The 21738-nt window shown below is 34.6% G+C and overlaps 1 protein-coding gene across 1 annotated transcript in view; it reads right to left on the reverse strand.

Annotated features, from left to right (window-relative positions):
- Window positions 1-21738, reverse strand: part of TET2 (tet methylcytosine dioxygenase 2) — a 125239-nt gene that overhangs the window by 20553 nt on the left and 82948 nt on the right. The window contains exons 4-6 of the mRNA XM_002926670.4: window positions 20813-20903; window positions 19312-19405; window positions 18389-18597 (exon numbers count right to left, since the gene is read on the reverse strand). Coding sequence (XP_002926716.1) covers window positions 18389-18597; window positions 19312-19405; window positions 20813-20903 — 394 coding nt within the window. The remainder of the gene's footprint in view (window positions 1-18388; window positions 18598-19311; window positions 19406-20812; window positions 20904-21738) is intronic.

Raw genomic sequence — 21738 nt, forward strand, 5'->3', positions numbered from 1 at the left:
AAATAGTAAGGTATTTAAAGTGTATAACGTGATTTGATGTATGTGTACATTGTGAAAGGATTTGCCCATTGAGTAAATATATCCCTCACCTATTTATGCCCCCCTTTTTTGAAAAGAACATTTAAGTTGTATTCTTTTAGTAAACTGCAATTATACAATACAGTGTCATCGACTATAGACCCCATGTTACACATTAGATCCTTAGACCTTATTCGTTCTATAACTGAAAGATTGTACACTTTTATCAACCTTTTCCTATTTCCTTTACCCCCAAGCCTCTCACAACCAGTCTATTTTTTAAATTATTTTTTAAAGGTTAATTTATTTGAGAGAGAGAGAGAGAAAGAGAGCACAAGTTGGGGGAGATGTGGGGGGAGGGAGAGGAAGAGGGGAAGAATCTCAAGCAGACATCGTGCTGAGTGCAGAGCCCCACATGGGGTTCGATCTATGACCCATGAGATCATGACCTGAGTGGAAACCAAGAGTCGGACACTCAACAGAGCCACCCAGGTGCCCTCACAACCACTTCTCTACTCTGTTTCAGAGTTCAACCTTTTTGTTTCTCTTTTTGATGCCACATATAAGTGAAACCATGTAGTATTTGTCTTTCTCTGTCTTGCTTATTTTACTTAGCATAATGTCCTCCAGGTTCATCCATGTTGTTACAAATGACAAGACACCCCCCCATCCTTTTTTAAGGCTGAATAATAACTTTCTTTTCCCTCTCCGGCCATGCCACATCTTCTTTATCCATTTACCCATTGGTGGACATGTAGGTTGTCTCCACACATTGGTTATTACGAATAATGCTGCAAGGCACAATGAAGTGCAGAAATCTCTTTGAGATAATGATTTCATTTCCTTTGAATATATACTCAGAAGTGGGATTGCTGGATCATATGGAAATTCTATTATTAACTTTTGAGGAATCTCCATACTGTTTTCCATAGTGGCTGTAACAGTTTATGCTCTAATAGTGTATAAAGATTTCCTTTTCTCCACTTTCTTGTTAGCGTTCTTTTTGGTAACAGACATCCTAACAGGGTCAGGTGATAGGTGACATCTCATTGTGGTTTTGATTTATATTTCCCCAATGATTAGTGATGTTGAATACCTTTTCATATACCTGTTTGCCATTTGTGTGCATTTTCTATAAAAATGTTTACTTAGGTTCTTTGCTAGATTTTTTTTTCTATTGAGTTTTATAGGTTCCTTGTATATTTGGGATATTAACCTCTTTCTAGATACCTTATTTGCAAATATTTTCTCCCATTCAATAGATTACCTCTTCATTTTGTTGATGGTCTCCTCTACTGTTCAGTTTTTTGCTTTGATATAGTCATATTTATTTTGTTTTTGGCGCCTTTGCTTTTGGAATGCAAAAACTCATTGTTAAGATCAATTCCAAGAAGTTCCATTTCCACAACCCCTAGGTTTTTTTCTGGGAATTTTACAGTTTACGGTCTTGTTTCAAAACTTTAACCCATTTTGAGTTGATTTTTGTGTATAGTAGAGAGGTCTGGTTTCATTCTTTTAGGTGTGATCCTAATACCATTCATTGAAGAAATGATCCCTTCTCCACTGTATAGTCTTAGCTCCATTAAAAAAAAAAAATTGGCCATATTTGCATACATGTATTTGTTGGCTCTGCATTTTGCTCCATTAATCTATGTGTCTGTTTTGTTGCCAGTACCATACTGGTTTAATTACTGTAACTTTGTAATATAGTTTAAAATCAGGAAGTATGATGACTCTAGCTTTGTTTTTCATTCTCAAGACTGCTTTGACTATTTGGGGTCATTTGTGATTCCATATACATTTAGGATTATTTTTTTTTCTATTACTATGAAAAATGTCATTGGAATTTTGATAGGAATTGCATTGAATTTGCAGATTGCTTTGGGTACTATGGGAATGTTAACAATATTGATTCTTCCAATACATGAATATAGAATATCTTTCCATTTATTTGTGTCTTTTTTCATTTCGTTCATCAATCTTTTTTTTTTTTTTTTGAGACCTCAATCTGTAGTTTTCAGTATACAGATTTTTCATCTCCTTATTTAAATTTATTCCTAGGTGTTTTCTTTTTGTTTCTTTTGTAAATGGGATTATTTCCTTACTTTCTCTGTTAGTTCATTGTTAGCATATAGAAACACAACTGATTTTTGTATATTGATGTATCCTGCAACTTTACTGAATTTGTTTATTCTAAAAGTTTTTTTGTGGAATCTTTAGAACTTTCTATATATGATGTCATCTGCAAATAGTGATAGCTTTACTTCTTCCTTTCTGATTTGGATTCCCTTTATTTTATTTTCTTGCCCGATTGTTCTAGCTAGTATTTTGAATAACATATTGAATGAAAGTGATGAGAGTAGGCATTTTTCATCTTGTTCCTGATCTTAGAGGAAAACCTTTCAGCTGTTCATCACTGAGAATGATGTTAGTTGTGGCTTTCTCATATATGGCCTTTATTATGTTAACATAATTTCCTTCTATACTCAGTTTTTGTTATGAAAGGATGTTGAACTTTGTCAAATACTTTTTTCTGTGCTTCTTGAATGATCATTCATTTTTTATCCTTAATTTTGTTAATGTGGAATATTGCATTGATTGATTGGGTATGTTGAACTAGTCTTACATCCCTGGAGTAAATTCCATTTGATCATGGTATATGATCCTTGTAATGTACTATTGGACTTGGTTTGCTAATATTATGTTGAAAGTTTTTGCATTTAATTTTTCATCAGGGATATTGGCAGATAAGTTTCTTTTTTTGTAGTGTCCTTGTCTGGTTTTGGTATCATAATGCTGGCCTTGTAAAATGAGTTTGAGTTTGGAAATAATTCCTTCAAGTTTTTGAAAGAGTTTGAGAAGGATTCCTAATTCATCTTCAAATGTTTGGTAGAAATCACCACTAAGGCATCTGATCCTGGGCTTTTCTTTGTTGTGAGGTTTTTGATTACTGACTCAGTCTCCTTACTAGTAATTAATTGGTCTATTCAGATTTTCTATTTCTTCATGATTCAGTCTTGGTAATTTGTATGTGTTTAGGAATGTAGCCACTTCTTCTATGTTGTTCAACCTGTGGGTATACAATCGTTCATAGTATTTGCTTGTAACATTTTGTATTTGTGTGGTATCAGTTGAAATGCCTTCTCTTTCATTTATAGTTGTATTTCTTTGAGTCCTCCTTTATTCTTGGTAAGAGTCATTAAGAGTTTACTATTTTGTTTATATTTTCAAAGAAGTAGCTTAGTTTCATTCATCTTTTCTATTGTCTTTTCAGTCTCTAGTTCATTTATTTCCACTCTCATCCTTGTTATTTCCTTCCTTCTGCCAACTTTGGGCTTTGTTTGTTCTTCTTTATTAGGTTCCTCGAGGTGCAAAGCTAGCTTGTTTATTTGAGATCTTTCTTTTCAATGTTGATATTTATTACTATGAAGTCTCCTTTTAAAACTGCTTTTGCTACAGTCCATAAATTTTGGTATATTTGTTTCAAGATATTTTTTTAGCTGTTATTTCTTGAATAAGCTTTCTGCTCCTCTCCCTTTTGTCTCCTTCAAGGATCTTTATATAGTGTATATTGGTCCTCTTACGTGTCCCATAAATTCCTTAAGCTATCTTCACTCTTTTTCATCCTCTTGAACCCCTCTAGTGAATTTTTCAGTTTAGTTATTCTTCAGCTCTGTGACTTATGTTTGGTACTTTAAAAATATTTTCTCTTTTAACAAATTCTTGTTTTGTTTATGCATTGCTGTCCTGACCTCAGTGAACACACAGTCTTAGGAGTAGTATTTTGAAATTATTTATGTATATTGTGACATGAAGAAGTCATTGTTAAAAAAACAGGTAGATATCCTGTAATCTTAATTACAAATAGGAAATAACAATATAAACTTATGATTTAATAGCTCAAAATCACTCTAAAAAATAATTACTATATCTGCCCACCAAAAATGTCAAAAAGTAACAATATCTCAATGGTAATGAACATATCTGTGCACAAACTGTGACCTCCAAATATCACTTCTCATCAAAACAACATAGGTTAAAATCCACAGTTAATAATGATACTAAAAAGAATGAACAGACTAATTGATTTTTTTGGGTGATTACTAAGACACCAAATCTCCATTCTCAAATTTCACAACTGAAGATATGTACCATACGTTTATCTGTTAATTTGCTTACAAACTATATTTAATGGCAACAGTTGATAAGAAAAAATTCTTTTAAGAATTCTAGCTAATAAATGCAGAAGGAATATTATAATTAGAAATTATCATTTTAGAGACGTCAGCAAAAATGGCAGAATAGGGATCTCTGAAATTTCACTCCTCCATAAAAGCACTGAGAATACTGACTGGCAAATACTGTCAGAATTAACCTTTCAGAAACCCACAAATTAACAAAGAAAGACTTGCAGCATTCTAGGGAATATTTATTCAAGAAAAGCAATGGAATTTCAGTAAGAGTAAGCTTTGTAGTGTTTTAATTTGCCCTATTCCCATTATTCCCAGAACTCTATGAGAGCCTTCAAAACCAACAACCCACATTTATAGTAAAAACCAGCAACCTGGCAACCACTGGAAGGGGCAGAATTAGGTTAGATATCCTCTAATGCTCCATTCCCAGAAAAGTGTCATTATTTTACCTATTTGATTCTCTAGAAGACCCTACTAGCAAAGTTATCTTCGTTTACCTGACTTGGAGCTCACCTAGTGTGTACAGCTCTTCCCACAGAAGGTGTTAATTGTTAACTACTGTGGCTGCCTGAAGTGGTGGATAACAGATGGCATTAAAAAAAAAAGAAATAATTCAAAAGCTTAAAATTAAAAGATGAGAAATAAGATGTCCGTAGGAAGCTTTAAAAAGTTTCAACCTGTGCCTGGGAATCCAGAAAGCCATGTACATACATAGGGTTGTATGCTCACTCAGAAAAGACATAAGCTCTAAACTGGCTAACTTTGAAGCTCTGCACAAGCAGGAAAGAGGGGTAAGGCAGAGTTACTGCCTGGCTGACTGTCGAAGGCACGCTCCAATATACATACAGAGCTCCCCTGGCCAAGACCGGGAGACTTACTGATTTTAGGTACCTAAGGATCTTAATTAGGTGCCCACTAAGCTCACCAAGCACAGACTTCCACAGCTGCTCATGAGAAAAAATATGGATTTTACTGAAATGGTTTAGAAGAGTCACTAAACCAACAAATAAACGTCACCAGCAACAATAACAAATCCTGGGTAGGGCAGAGAATCTAGCTTCCTAAGTAACTACATAATTTAAAACGTCCATTTTCTAACAATTATAAAACATACAATGAAACAAAGTATGGTTAATACAGAGGAAGAAAGCAGTTACTAGAAGCTGTCAGTGAGGAAGTCCAGGTCTAAGACTACTAACCAAAGACTCGGAGTTATTATTTCAAGTATGTTCAAAGAACTGAAGTAAGCCAAGCTTAAAGAATTAAAAGTAGGAAAACAATGTCTTCTCAAACTGATGAGATAAAAGAAGTAGAAACCATAATGATAAGACAAGTGGCAATTCTGGAACTGACAAGTAGAATAACTGAAATAAAAAGGTCCATTAGAAGGATTCAACAATAGATTTGAGTAGGAGACAGAAAAAGCAGTGGGGAGAGAAGCTGAAGATAGTCAACTGAGATTATCCGTTCCAAGAAACAGAAAGAAAAAAGAATGAAGAAAAAAATAACAGAACCTCAGAGATCTGTGGGGATGCTGTCAAACATACCAACACATTCATAATGAGCATCCCCAAAGTAGATGAGGGAGGGTAAGAGAGTATGTAGGAAAACTATTGGAAGAAATAATGGCCCAAACTCCCCAAATTCCAGGAACAACATGAATCTATACATTCAAGAAGCCCAGTGTATGTATTAATCTGTAAACTCAAGAAGCAGCTAACTCCAAGGAGCATAAAAAGGTGTTCCACACCTAGAATAATTAAAACTGTTGAAAGCCAAAGAGAAAGAATCTTGAAAGCAACAAAAAAGAACTCACCATGTACAGGAGATTTTCAGTAAGATTAACAGCTGATGATGCATAAGACACAACGGAGGCGAGAAGGCACTGGGATGACATATTTAAATATTGCAAGAATAAGACTGTCAACTAAGAAATTCTATACCTAGCAAAACTATGCTTTAAAAGTGAATAATAAATTAAGGTATGTCTTGATAAATAAACTGAGAGCGTTTATTGCTGTTGGGCCTGCTCTATAAGAAATACTAAATGAAGTCCTTCAGACTTAGAGGAAAGGATACTGGACAGTAACTTGAATCCATATAAAGAACACCAGTAAAAGTAAATACATAGGTAAATAAAAAGACCTGTATATGTATTGTTTTTAACACTTTTTCTATCTGATTTAAAGGCAACTATATAAAGCATAATTATAAATCTGTGTTAATGTACATGCAATGCATAAAACTATGACAATAAAAGCACAAAGGAAAAGGGACAAATGGAGCTACACAGTAATAAAATTTCTGTACAATATTGTAATTAAATTGGTATTACTCTATACTGTTATAATTCCAAAAAAGATTGTAAAAGAGCGACAAGGTAGTGAAAATGGTACACTAGAAAACATCTACTGAACACAAAATAACGCAGTAAAGGAAGAATAGTGAAACAAAATGCATACAGAGACCAGTAATAAACTGGCAGACATAAATCCTACTTCAACAGGAATTACATTTCCTGTATATGGTTTAAATAATACAATTAAAAGGCAAAGACTGGCAAATGGATTAACATTTCAACTATATGTCATATTTAAGAGATGTGCGTTAGTTTTAAAGATACAAATAGGCTGAAAGTAAGTGGATAGGAAAAATATGTATCATGCAAACAGTGATCAAAGGGAACTGGAGTGGATATACTAATATCAGACAAAGTAGGATTTAAGACAATATAATTACCAGAAACAAGTATGTTTTATAATAATAAAAGGGTCAGTCCATTAAGACATAACAATTGTATATATGAACCTAAAAACCGAGCACTAAAACACATAAAGCAAAAAATGACAGAAGTAAAAGGAAAACAAATTATTCAATATTCCAATTTCAACAATGGATATAACAACTAGACAAGATTAAGGAAGAAAAACACTGGAGATCAACTGACCTAACCAATATCTAGAGAACACGCTGCCAAACAGCAGAATTCATTCTTCTCAAGTATACATGGAATATTCGCCGGAACAGATAGTATGTCATATCATAAAAAAAACCTATCTAAATTTAAATGATTAAAATCATGCAAAGTATATTCTTTGATATCAATGGAATGAAATTATAAATGGGGAAGAAGTAAAGTTGGGTAATTAATAAGTATGTATATATAACACACTCCTAAATAGTGAGTGAAATTAAAAAAAAATAAGGGAAATTAGAAAATATTTTGTGATAAATAAAAAATCAAAATATTAAAATGTTATAGGATGTATCTAAAGCAGGATTAGAAGAAAATTTATAGCTTTACATATATTTAAAAAGTTCTCAAATCAATAAAATAATCTCCTACCTTAAAAATCTAGAAAAAGAAGAGCAAACTAAACACAACACAAATGAAGGAAATACTAAAGATTAGAGTGGAAATTAATGAAATAAAGAATAGAAAAACAAAGGAATAGAGAAAATCAAAGGAATCAAAAGTTCTTTGGAAGGATCCAAAATTGAGAAAACTACATAGACCGAATAAGAAAAAAGAGAAGACCCAAAATATTAAAATTAGGCATTAAAAGAGAAAACATACCTTATAAATTATAAGGGAATACTATAAAAATGATATATCGACCAAGTAGATAACCTAGAAGAAATGGACCAATTCTGAGGCAAAAACCACTGAAACTGACTCAAAAAGAAATAAGAGAATACGACTAGAACTACAACTAATAAAAGACTGAGTTAATAATAAAAAAACTGCCAATAAAGATAAGCCCAGAAGACTTGCTGTGAATTCCACCAAACATTTAAAGAATTAGCCCTGGGGTGCCTGGTTGGCTCAGTTGGTTAAGTGTCTGCCTTCGGCTCAGGTCATGATCCCAGGTCCTGGGATTGAGCCCCGTTTCTTCCTGTCCCCCCGCTCATGCTCTCTCAAATAAATAAAATCTATTTTAAAAAATGATTAAGCCCGGGGCGCCTGGGTGGCACAGTGGTTAAGCGTCTGCCTTTGGCTGAGGGCGTGATCCTGGGGTTATGGGATCGAGCCCCACATTAGGCTCCTCCGCTATGAGCCTGCTTCTTCCTCTCCCACTCCCCCTGCTTGTGTTCCCTCTCTCACTGGCTGTTTCTATCTCTGTCGAATAAATAAATAAAATCTTTTAAAAAAATAATTAAGCCCAATCCTTTTCAAATTCTTCCAAAAAATAGAAGAGGGGACACTTTTCAATGGATTCTATGAAGGTGATATTAACATGATACCAAAAACAAAGACATCACAAGAATGCAATACACCAATATCTTTTACTAATATAAATGCAAGAATCCTCAATAAAATACTAGCAAACAGATTCGAGCAACATATAAAAGATATGTACATTATAGCCAAGGGTGATTTATCTCAGAAATGCAGCGTTCGGCCAATGTACAAACAACAAAGTAATACACCACATGATCATCTTGTTAGATGCAGAAAAAGCATTTGCAAAAAGTCCAACATCTTTTCATGATAAAAATAACAAACTAGAATAGAAAAAAAAATCCTCAACCTGATAAAGAGCATCTCCAAAACCTACAGATATCATCATCCTTAATGTTGAAAAACTGAGTTTTTTCCCTAAAATCAGGAATAAGACAAAAAATGTTTGCTCTTGTCAATTTTATTCAATATCTACAGCGGGCTCTAGCTAGGAAAATTTAGGCAAGAAAAAGAAATAAAGGCACCCAGATTCTAAAGGAAGAAATTAAACTATATTTGTAGATGACATAATCTTGTATATAGTAAATCTCAAGGAATCTACCAAAAGAAAAAAAAATTAACACTAATAAACTAGTTCAGTAAGTTTGCAGAATACAAGATGAATACATAAAAGTCATAGATACTGGACTTGAAAAAAGGGTGGATGAAGTCAGTGAGAACACCAAAGAGAAAGAAAATATAAAAAATAACCAGTCATAGCTGAAGTATATAGTAGCTGAAATGAAAAATATCCTAGAGGGAATCCACAGCAGATTAAAGGGTGCAGAAGAAAAGATCAGTGATCTGGAAGGCAGGAGTGGAAAGCATCCAAGCTGAACAACAAACAGGAAAAAAGAATTCAAAAAATGAGAGTAACTTAAGAGACTCTGCAACATCCTCAAGCTCGATAACATTCATATTGTAGGGATCCCAGAAGGAGAAGAGAGAAGGAGGCAGAAAATGTATTTAAAAAAAAATAGCTGTAAACTTCCCTAATCCAGGGAAGCAAACACAATCCAGGTCAGAAAGCACAGAGTGCCTAGAAGATGAACCCAAGAAGATCCATACCAGGATACATAAAAAACTAAAAAGACAAAAAGTAATGATAATGAGAAAATTTTAAAAGCAGCAAGAGAAAACACTTCCCTACAAAGAAAACTACCATAAGGCTATGAGATCATTTTTTTTTTAGCAGAAACTTTGCAGGCAAGAAGAGAGTGGCATGATATATTCTAAGTGCTGAAAAACCTACAATCAGGAATACTCTACCTGCTCTACCCAGCAAGATTATCACTCAGAATTGAAGGAGAGATTGAGTTTCCCAAACAATAGTTTATCGCCACTAAATCAGCCTTACAAAAGAGGTTAAAGGGAATTCTTTATAAAGAAAAAGGCATAAGTAGAAGAAAATTATGAAAGGAAAAATTTCATAAGTAAAAGCAAACATATAATAAACATATAGATGAATCATCATAAAGTCAGTGTGGAGGTCAAAACAAAACTAGTAAAATCAATTGTATCTACAAAAATTAGTCAAGTGATAAAAAGATGTAAAATAGGACATCGTATACATAAAATATGGAAGGGGAGCCAAAATTTAGTGCTTTTATGCATTTGAATTTAAATGACATCAACCTAATATAGACTGCTATACACACAAGATGTTCTATATGAACCCAATGGTAACCACAAATGAAACACCTGTAATAGATACACAAAAAATAAAGTGAAAGTAAGGACAGAGAGGACTCAAATAAAAACAGAAATGAAGGAGGAGAAATAACCAAAATCAAAGAAATACAAAAAATTATGACAATATTAAAATAATATGTGAACAAACTGGACAACCTAGAAGAAATGGATACATTCCTAGAAACATACAATCTTCCAAAACTGATTCAGGAAGGAACAGAAAATATGAAGAAACCAATTACTAGTGACAAAACTGAATAGGTATAAACTCCCATCAAAAATCTGGGACCACGTAGCTTCATACATGAATTCTAGCAAACATTTAAAGAAGAGTTAATACTTATTCATCTTAAACTATTCCAAAAAAAAGCAGAGGAAGGAAAGCTCTATGAGGACTACATTATTCTTATACTAAAAACAGACAAGGACACTATAAAAAAAGAACATTGATGAACACAGATGAACACAGAAAAATCCTCAACAAAATATTAGCAAACTGAATTCAACAATACATTAAAAGCTTCATTCAGCATGATCAAGGGGGACTTATTCCAAGGATACAAGGGTAGTTCAGTATTCACAAATCAATAAATGTGATATATCATATAAATAAGAGAAAGAATAAAAGCCATATCATCTCAATACATGCAGAAAAATAATTTGACAAAATACAATATCCATTCATGATAAAAACTCAACTTAAGTGACTTTAGTGGGAATACACCTCAACATAATAAAGGCCAAATATAGCAAACCCACAGCTAATGGGAAAACTGAAGGTTTTTCCTTTCAGATCAGGAACAAGACAGGGATGTTCACTCTCACCACTTTTATTCAACATTGTACTGGAAGTCCCAGCTGCAGCAATCAGACAAGGAAAAAAAATAAGAAAAACATCCAAATCGTAAGAAGTGAAATGGTCACTATTTACAGATAACATGATACTCTATAGAGAAAATTCTAAAGAATCCACCAAAACAACTATTAGAATAAATAGATGAATTCAGTAAAGTTATAGGATATAATATTAAAATACAGAAATGTGTTGTGTTTCTATACACTAATAACGACATACCAGAAAGAGAAATTAAGAAAACAATTCCATTTATAATTGAATTAAAAATAATAAAACACTTAGGAATCTATTTAACCGAAGAAGTCAAAGACTTATACCCTGAAAATTATAAGATGTTAATGAAAAACATTTAAGACAACACAAAGAAATGGAAAGATTTACCATGCTCATGAACTAGAAGAATTAATGTTGTTAAAAATGTCCGTATCACCCAAAGCAATGTACAGAGTCAATGCAAATCCCTATCAAAATACCAGTAGCGTTTTTCACAGAAGTAGAAGATATAGTCCTAAAATTTTTCTGGAACCACAAAATACGGCAAATAGCCAAAGCGATCTTGAGAAGAAAGCTAGAGGTACCATAGCCCCAGATATTAAGATATACCATAGATTACTACAGTAATCAAAACAGTATGGTACTGGCACAAAAAATAGACACAGAGAGCAAAGGAATAGGATAGAGAACCCAGAAATAAACCCATACATACACACATACACACATACAAAATTAATCTATGAAAAGGAGGCAAGAATATACACTGGGGAAAAGACATCCTTTTCAATAAATGGACAGCTACAAGCAAACGAATGAAATGGGTGACTTTCTATAGACTACACAAAAATAAACTAAAAATGAACTGAGGACCTAACTGTGAGACCTGAAACAATAAAACTCCTAAAAGAAAAAATGAGTAACAATCTTTTGGACCTCAACCTTAGCAATATTTTTCTAGATATGTCTCCTCAGGCAAAGGAAATAAAAACAGCACTAAACTATTGGGACTACATCAAACTAAAAAGATTTTGCACAGCAAAGGACACCATCAAGAAAACAAAACAAAATAACCCCACCAAATGGGAAAAGATATTTGTAAATGACATATTCAGTAAGGGGTTAATATCCAAAATATATATTAAAAAATATCCAAAATATATAAAGAACTTCTATAACTCAAAAAAAAGTAAAAATTGGGCACAGGACCTAAATAGACATTTTTCCGAAGAAGACCTACAGATGACCAACAGACATATGAAAAGATGCTCAACGTCACGAGTCATCAGGCAAATGCAGATCAGAACCACAATTAGACATCACTTCACACCATCAGAATGGTTAGAATCAAACAGACAAACAAATGATAGAGGATGTGGAGAAAGGGGAGCTCTCATGCACTGTTGGTGGGAATGTAAATTGGTGCTATCACTGTGGAAAACAGAATGAAGGTTTGTCAAAAATAGAACTAGAAATACCATGTGATCCAGTAATTCCACTGCTGGGTACCTGCCCAAATGATATGAAAGCAGCCTAAGTGTCCATTAATAGATGAACAGATAATGAAGATCTGGCACATAAATACAACAGAATATTATTCAGCCACAAAAAGAATGAGACTTTGCCATTTGTGACAACATGGAGAAACCTACACGGTATTATGCTAGGTGAAATATATCAGACAAAGACAAATACCATATGACTTCATTTACAGTAAAATCTAAAACAAAAAACAAATGAGCAAACCTCAAAAGAACCAGAATCATAATTACAGAGAAGAAACTGATGCCAGAGAGGATGGGGTGGGAGAATGGGTGCAATAGGTGAAGGGGATTAAGAGGTACAAACCAGTTATAAAGTAAGTCATGGGGATGAAAAGTACAGTGTGGGGAATATAATCAATAATACTGTAATAATATTGTATGGTGACAGATGGTGACTACATTTTTCCTGGTGGGCATAGCTTAATGTATAGAATTGTCAAATCACTATGTTATATACCTGAAACTAATATAACATTGTATATCAACTATACCTCAATAAAAAAAGCATAAGAAACAATTGTCTAAGTGTATGCTAACAACAAATAATCCAATAATGAAATCAAAACATTCCATTTAATAGCATCAAAATGAATAAAATATGTAGAAATTTAACATAAGTGTGTAGGACTCTCATACTGAAAACTATAAAACATCATTGAAAGAAATTAAAGACCTAAGTAAATGTAAAGGCATCCTTTGTTAATCAATTGGAAGACTTAATATTGTTAAACTGACAATACCCCCCCCCACCATATTGGTCTACTGATTCAAAAGAACCCCTGTCAAATCCCACATGGGGAAATTGACAAATTGATCCTAAAATTCTCAAGGACATGAAAAGAATCCAGAGTAACCCCCCCCAAAAAAATCCCAAAACAATAAAAACTTGTAAAACATTGGAGGACTTAATATAAATACAGGGAAGTGGTGGTTGCCAGAGGGGAGGTGATAGGGGGAATGGGCAAAAGAAGTCAATTCCAATTTCAGAACTTACTACAAAACTACAGTAATCGACATTGTATAGTATTGCCATAAGGACAGACACTTAGGTAGATTACTGGAATAGAAGAGTCTCAAAATAACCCATACATCTTTGTCAATTAATTTTCAACAAGAGTGACAAGACCATTTAACAGAGAAAATAATCCCCTCAACAAATGGTGCTGAGTCATATGCAAGAGACTGGTATCAGATTCCTAAAATCATAAAATTAACTCAGCAGTGATCAAAGAACTAAATGTAAGAGCTAAAACTAATACTCTGGAAAGAAAACATAAATGTAAATTCTCAAGACCTTGGATTGCACAATGGTTTCTTAAATAAAAGTACAGGCAATTAAAAAAATACATAAATTTGATTTCATCAAAATTAAAAAATTCTGTGCTCCAAGGACATTACCAAGAAAGTGAAGAGGCAACCTACAGAATAAGAGAAAATATCTGAAAGCCATATATCTGATAAAATTCTAGTATATGGAGCACACAAAGAACTCTTACAACTCAAACAAATGAGGAACTCAATTTAAAAATGAGCAAAGAATCAAGTAGGCATTTTCCAAAGAAGATATCTGAATAGCCCATAGTACAGAAAATAATGCCTAACGTCAGTCATTAGGGAAAAGCAAATCCAAACCACACAATACACTTCACACCCACTGGGAGGGCTGTGAGAAAAAAAAGGCAGACAGACAATAACTAGTTTTGGTGAGGACGTGGAGCTATTGGAACCTCCATATACTGCCGGCAGGAATGAAAAATGGTACAGCTGCTTTGGAAAACAGTCTGGCAGTTCCTCAAAAAGTTAATCATAGAGTAACCATATGACTCACAATGTCACTCCAAGAGAACTGAAAACATATGTCCATACAAAAACTTGTACACAGATGTTCACAGCAGCAGCAGTCGTAACAGCCCCAAGGTGGAGACAATACAAATGTCCACTAACTGATGAATGGATAAAGAAAATGTGATAGGTATACACAATGGAATATTACTCAGCCACAAAAAGGAATAAAATACTGATTAACATTAGGACATGGAGAACATTTAAAACATTATGCTAGGTGAAAGAGGCCAAGCAGAAAGGCCAAATATTGTATAATTCCACTGATACAAAATGCCCAGTACAGGCAGATCTATGGAGACAGAAAGTTGATTAGTGGTTGCCATTTTAGGGGAGAGGAGGATGGGAATCGACTATCTAATAGCTATGGCGTTTTCTTCTGGGAGTGAAAAAAACCACTGCACAACTTTGTGAATATACTGTCACTGAATTATATACTTTAAAATGGTGAATTTTATGGTATGTGAATTATATCTCAAAAAAAAAAATCCCTGCATAATAAGGTGCACAACTTCAAGACGATTTCCTACATGAAATGGCTACTGAAAGGCATTTTTATTTCCGTAGGCTGCTTTCAAATAATATTAGAATTAGCACATGGCAGCCTCATTTAATATGACTCAATTTGGCTCATGGGTAAATGACAGATAAGTAAAGCAACTGTAATAAAAATATTCATCTCTATAACAGATTTTTAAAAACATTCTCAACCTTTGAGTTATCATCTGGACCTCTAACAGAAAAAAAACCCAACAACATTAAACTACAAATTAGTTCACATATTCAACTTGTGCAAGTTTAGAAACGCTATCAAATATTTGTTAAATCTAACAAATGTAGACTTCAAAAAACAGGAAAATTATCTATTTGCAAACTCAAAATAATGGAAACAGGCAATAATCCTCAATGAATATGCAGCACCGTCAGGTGGGAGTTTTCTGGGAAACCTGACGGTGCCGAAGCTGACAGTCCTGAACTCACTGAACACTCCTAACATCACCAAGAATGGAACAAAGCAGACGTTATAAGTCTTCCTGGATATGGAGAACTAAGATTATTTCATCACCTCTTATGAAACATTTCTGCCAATATATACACACATGTATACACACATAACTTGTTTAAGTCTCTCAATATCAGTGTACAAAAGACAGTTGGGATAGAGGAGTAGTTGAACAAAATGAATGTTCAATCAAACAAATCCAGAATGTGGGAAATTTTATAGAGCTAATGATATAGTCTGTTTAACAAATAACTCATTAAAAAGAGAGGGGGAGCTGTTATAAACAAAAAGAGGCTTATGAATCATCTAATATCTTTCAAATTAAGAATACTTTTGAGAGTGAAAGGAAGTTCTATCTTTTTTTTTTTTTTTTGGAAAGGAAGTTCTATTAGTAATTATGCTAGACAATAGGCATGCACTGGGACCACTCAAAAGCCTCAATCAAATACAAGATATGGGCTTTCTTGTTGTCAATATCTTTTAATTTATTATTATTATTATCATTATTATTATTTTGAAACAGGATCCATTAGGGATCCTGTTAGGGAATCTGAACATGTTCTGAACATGAAATGATATTAAAGAATCACTGACATGACACTGTAACTAGGTTTTATGGAAAAAAAAATAAAAGTGTTTATCTGTTAGAGATACACACTGAAATGTACATAGGTGAGATGGTATCTGTGTTTTGCTTTAAAACACCGGTGGGGGTGGCCATGGGGGCGGGAAGTGTCGGGGAAATATGTGAAACAATATTGATAAAATGTTGATAAGTACTAAAGGTACATAATGGGTCCCTGGGAATTCATTACCCTTCACTCCTCCATTTATGCATGCTTGAAAATTTTTATAATGTTAACGTAAAAAATTTAACATCACCCAGCATGGTAGCACACATTTCTGGCTTTGACCTCTTAACAATGACAGATACACTCCCACAACTCTTACTTGCCAAAAAAATATTGGTTAGGCTGAGGCATAAAATGGAAATCTCATAGGGAAATCTTTAAAGAAGAAACAGCTGGTTAGGCTCAAAGGAAACGTAAAAATCCATTTTTGACTTTCCCACTGGAAGATACTCTCAGAGTTCTTTTCTGGACTCACAGTGGGTGGTTATGTTGCATGTAGGCATTGGGATTTGTAAGAACTCAGAGATGAGGTGCATACAGCTTTGAATATTAAACTGAGTTAGCAGCCCCAATTTGAGATTATCCTCTGTTTTTGGCAAAGTCATAATTTTAACATCCACCAGACATAAAATTTATTTTATGGGGTATTAGAAACTTCAAAAACTACATCTGAATGAAGTCTCTATTGCCATTGGTAAGTGTCTATTTTAATTGTATATGTTGTTTTGTTTTTGGAGAATTGTTTTAAGTATGGATAATCCAAAGCTAAAACTTCATCTAAATAATTACCTTTACCTTTTGAAATTCCAGACAAAGAGAAGCAAAAGTATTCAGACTGCCCTTTAAAATGTCTTAATATGAAGCACATCTTTTAATAGTTTTGTACTCACCTCCTGTTTAGACCAGTTAAACTATAATTTTTCTTAGACCCTGGCCCAACCATTGTTCATGGATTTTAAATGCAAAATAACACAATTTAGGAAAGTTCTTAACATGGAATTTCTTTCTATATGTCAGATTCCATTTTAGGCAGTAGCATTTGTAGAAATTATAGAAAAGCCAACAGGGGAAAAATAGCAGAGATATAGAATAACTGAAAATTAAATTAGTTACATAGAATGGGAAATACGGTTTGCATGACACTTCAAGAAATTTAAATAAAACAACTGTTATTTTCACAAGAAGTTCTTGGGTGGTTTAGAAGTTCAAGCCACCAAGTCTAAGAAGAAGTCTGCTTTATAAAACAAAACAAAACAAAACAAAAAACAAAGCAGATACTTAATCCCTGACAAAAATACTATCACTGACATCATCCCAAGGTGCCTTAACTTTCATTTTCTTTCTGATTAAAGGCATTTAAAAAGGAACAAGGGAAATTAGGATGGCTGACTAGTATTTCACACCTGAAGCAGTCTGTCGTGAGTTTATGAGTCCTGCGTTATGTATGAATCAGCATTCTATCTTCCAACACATCGTTTATAAAGGTGGGTTTATGGCCGTGAGGTACACACCATGACATTTTGGGTCATAACTACCACAGGAAGCCAAGTCACACTTTCATATATGAAAAGTAACTTTCCTAGGCATATTATTTATAGATGATTTACACACCTCCCATGACCCAGAGAAAACCCATGTCAACGTGAAGTTAGAAAGCAGTGTCAGTCACAAAGGAAGGCAAAGGAACAAATTAAGGTAGCAGTGGGCTGTTGCAATGAGTATTTCCATCAGTTCAGTAAACGACATTTAGTTTGGTGAATACAGAGAAAAGGAGACTAAAGGAGGAAGTGCAAAATTAAAATTATTTTAGAACCAATAGTGAGTAGAGTAAGTCCTATAGGAGTTCAGTGTAGCACTACGAATTCTCCTGTATTCTAATGTTATACAGGAATAACACAGCAGAGGAACAGTCATAATGACGCTTTCTCCAACTGAAGACTTAAACTTCCTGAACTGGACGAGGTTAACAAAAACACAGTAGCACTTACATGTGCTATATGTTCACTGCATACCCCTGCTCTCCTACTCCAGGTGTTTCTATTCCTTGAAAATAATGCATGTCCATAGCCGCTAATTTCTTGCTTATTCAGTAGCAGTAAAAATGAAAGCAACAGTTATTACTATTGTGGAAATAAAAATATTATGGCACGATTGAGTTCATGATGTGGGTACAGACATTGAGACTTTCAGCAAGCTGCCCTGTCTGAAGGTACGAAATAGTTAACGAAATCACCGCAAATTACCCACGTTAGCAAATCCAACCTCCTCCTGCATGACTGTAAAACAGGCATTTTGGTCCCCATTTTATAACTGTAAAAATGCAGGTTCCAGTCCCTTGGGTCAGACCCATGATCAGGTTTCCTGTCAGTGGAAAGAGAGGGGAGGCTTCACTTACTCTTCATTCAGGGCACACCGGCGATTGGTGAGAGTGCCGTACTTCCTCAGCGTTTCAGTGAGCTCAGAGTAGAGTTTGTCGGCCAGGGACAATGGGATTCCTTCCCACACCAGGATGAGAATCACAATCACTGCGGCCTCACAGGTGTGGCCGGCTCGCTCCCGCACCAAACACAGCAGCTTCTCCTCACTGCAGCTTCTGCGAACCACCTGTGCGGGTCCCCATTCCACCCCAACACCCCCACCCCAACCAAAACAAAACAAGGGTCATTTGTGGCAGAGGAGCGCACTGATTTATGTATGCATATTCTTTCATGTCTGGGTCACAATTAGGGCAACAGCCAGCACCTGAAACTTGCCTTTTGCTACCCATCTATAAAATGGGGTCAGAACCGGGAGAGATGCAAAACTGCTCAATGTTTAGCGGACAGTAGCAGTACAGGGAGGGGCGATGACCCCTGCATTAGAGCTAGAGCTATATGGAAGACAAGCAGGTCTTCTTCGCAAAGTTCAAGGCTTTCAAAAAAGGCAATACGAAGATTAATGGAAGGTATTTAAGGATTAAGGATGACTTCACAAACCAGAAAGAAGTACACTTTTTATCAATTTGAATGGACCTCCTCCTCTCCATTAAATTCTTTCAATTAAATAGAGTTTAGTACACGCTTTACGTAACTGATGAATCATTGACTACATCAAAAACTAATGATGTCCTATACAGTGGCTGACTGAACATAATGAAACAAAACAAAACAAAAAACTAATCTGCCTTTTTCTTAAGAGCTAACACAAAATAAAGATAAGCAATGTTCGTTTCAACTGGCATAAACGACTCTTTGATCTGGTAACCCAATTCTCAGGGTTAGATTAACGAATCAAAATGCCCAAGACTGAAGACCAAAGGCCTTGTCAGGTCACACTTACCCATTTAGCAATAGGACATCCCTGAGAACTTTTGCCTTCTTTACCAGTATAGATGACTCTTTCAATCCTAATAGCTTTACCCTTCTGTCCAAACCTTAAAAGAAATCCACAGAAACACACACACATAGAATTAGCAAATGAAACTGAGGCAACCAAAATAGTGAACATTTGAGCATAATTTTATTCTATGACCACATCCTGAGAAGTGAATGGTTTAATTTATTTTTAAAAAACAAGTCTAAGCCAAGCAAACTGGATAATAGACTTTAAGCTTTGTATTTCTCTGGTATCAAAATATATTGATAATTGTAATGAACTATTTTGAAATTATATGTTGGGTGAAAATAAACGGGAAAGCTTATTTTTAGACAATTTCACAAAGCACAAAACTTTTTTAAATTTGTTAAATTCAGTCTTCTAAGATATATACTATTTGATTTTTGTCCTTTCCTAAATTTAGCTATTTTTAAACTTGGGGAATCACAACAGATTTTAGTTAGAACTGTTCTTCAAAGGATCTCTACCATTTTTTAAAGATGGCTTGTAAATAACTAGCATCCAGCAATTTTGAAAATATAGGATAGTTCTAGGGATAGATTATATTCTCCCTTATGACCAAGGCACTACTTAGTACTTGCTAATAACAAAAGGCACTTAGGGAAATTCACTGTATCTGTCAGGCTACTAGAGGATTATTTAGTGAATTTCTAGATACTAATTTAGAAATGGATAATTTGTAAACTGGGCAGGAATGATACCAAATATGTCCTTGCTGCCCACAATGTCTCCTAACGTATTTTGATGATAACACTGCCTACCTCTTAAAGGCCCCCTAGCGTAGTTAACAGCTCACACCTGTGGATACCTATATGAAAGTCTCTGTCTGCATTGATTGTCTCACTCAAACGTCTTCTACATGCAGGACTAACTGTGTAGATTTAGATAAATACGTGCCTACCTGTGACTGACAGTAAAAAAAAAAAATGAAGCTATAAATAGAATCTGTCTCTATTTCTATTCAGCATCTCACACTTACCCTCTGCTCATACTAAGGGACAACTTCCTTAGAGATAACTACTCATTTACAGCTCTAGGTGAATTTAACTCAATGGTTCCTTTCTTATACCACATTTAGCCTCTCTTTCTTCTTTCAACACTTTATCATCAAGTGGGAAAGTGAGAGTGGGGCCTCTTTTTGCAGCCTGTGCCAACACCCCTGTGCCTGGCAGGCGGGCTGGCTGGTTCTCGTGCGTGCCTGGGTTTTCTGGCATCCATCTCAAAGTGGGCAGCCTGTGCCAGCTTGCAGACTATTAGTCCTGTCAAATATTGTGACTCTCTGGTGAATAGCACAGTGTGGAGTGCTGGCAACCCTAGAATAGCTAAGCCTACTAATAATTACTCAATTTACAATTGTTTACTGCTTTGTATGTGAAAGCTGAAAAAATTCTGACATATACAAAAGGATAAACGTTAATCTGCCCTGTGCCTTTGCGTTAATTACCTTTCTTCCATGATTTCTCTAATAGCTGCCACATTAGGACCTGCTCCTAGATGGGTATAAAAAGGACCTTCATCTTTTTCAATAATTTGCTCTGTTGAGATAATAGAAGATTATTATTTTAGACCTCAATTATACTAAATATAAAGGCTACATCCACAAAGCTTATCCCCCAACTGCACATTAAGGGCCCTAAATGTGACTTTAAACATTTTTTTTCTTTAAAATGAATAAATTGATGGACTAATCTATTAGAAAATGTGCCAAATAATTAAGTATATGTACATGCTGGCTGTTGGATAAAAATATATTAAATTACATTTCAGATACGGAATAAGAAATTATTTATTTTAAACAAAATAAGTGGAACTAAACAAAACAGGGAATTAGAATATATTATATGTAATACCGACTACAATCCAATTTTTTGAACTGAAAAAAATTTTTATAGCTAACTAGAAGACTGCCTGCTACTTGGATGTTAAAAGATTAAAAATAAAATTTCCTGTCTTAACTCACCCCCAGGATATTGCTCAGTTTTTATTGTGAAGGTACCTTTTTTTCCTCTTGTTTCCCCTCAACGTTTAATTGCTGTGTTTCAAAAATAAGAATATTGATTCCAGACCCATATTTGTATGTGCTTTAGAACAATTTATGAGGAGAGAAAATACTGGAGAGAGGGTCAGGTAAAAGGAAGAGGTTCTTGTAGACTATCGAAGATGGAAAGTGGGAGGAGAGGTTAGGGTGATGGGAGAAGAGACTGCAGACGCTTAGAACTTACCTAATGTTATCTATGACATGTGTGGTACGGCACCCCTGAGGCAACCTAATGTTAGCCACACAAGGGGGCGGTATGGCTCATCCCTCCATTCTTGTACAAAATGCGGGGTGTCCCGTTGTAAGAGGAAGAACATGAGGTGCGTGGACCA

The sequence above is a fragment of the Ailuropoda melanoleuca genome, chromosome 11 (genome assembly GCF_002007445.2).
Source record: "Ailuropoda melanoleuca isolate Jingjing chromosome 11, ASM200744v2, whole genome shotgun sequence".
Classification (NCBI taxonomy): domain Eukaryota; kingdom Metazoa; phylum Chordata; class Mammalia; order Carnivora; family Ursidae; genus Ailuropoda; species Ailuropoda melanoleuca.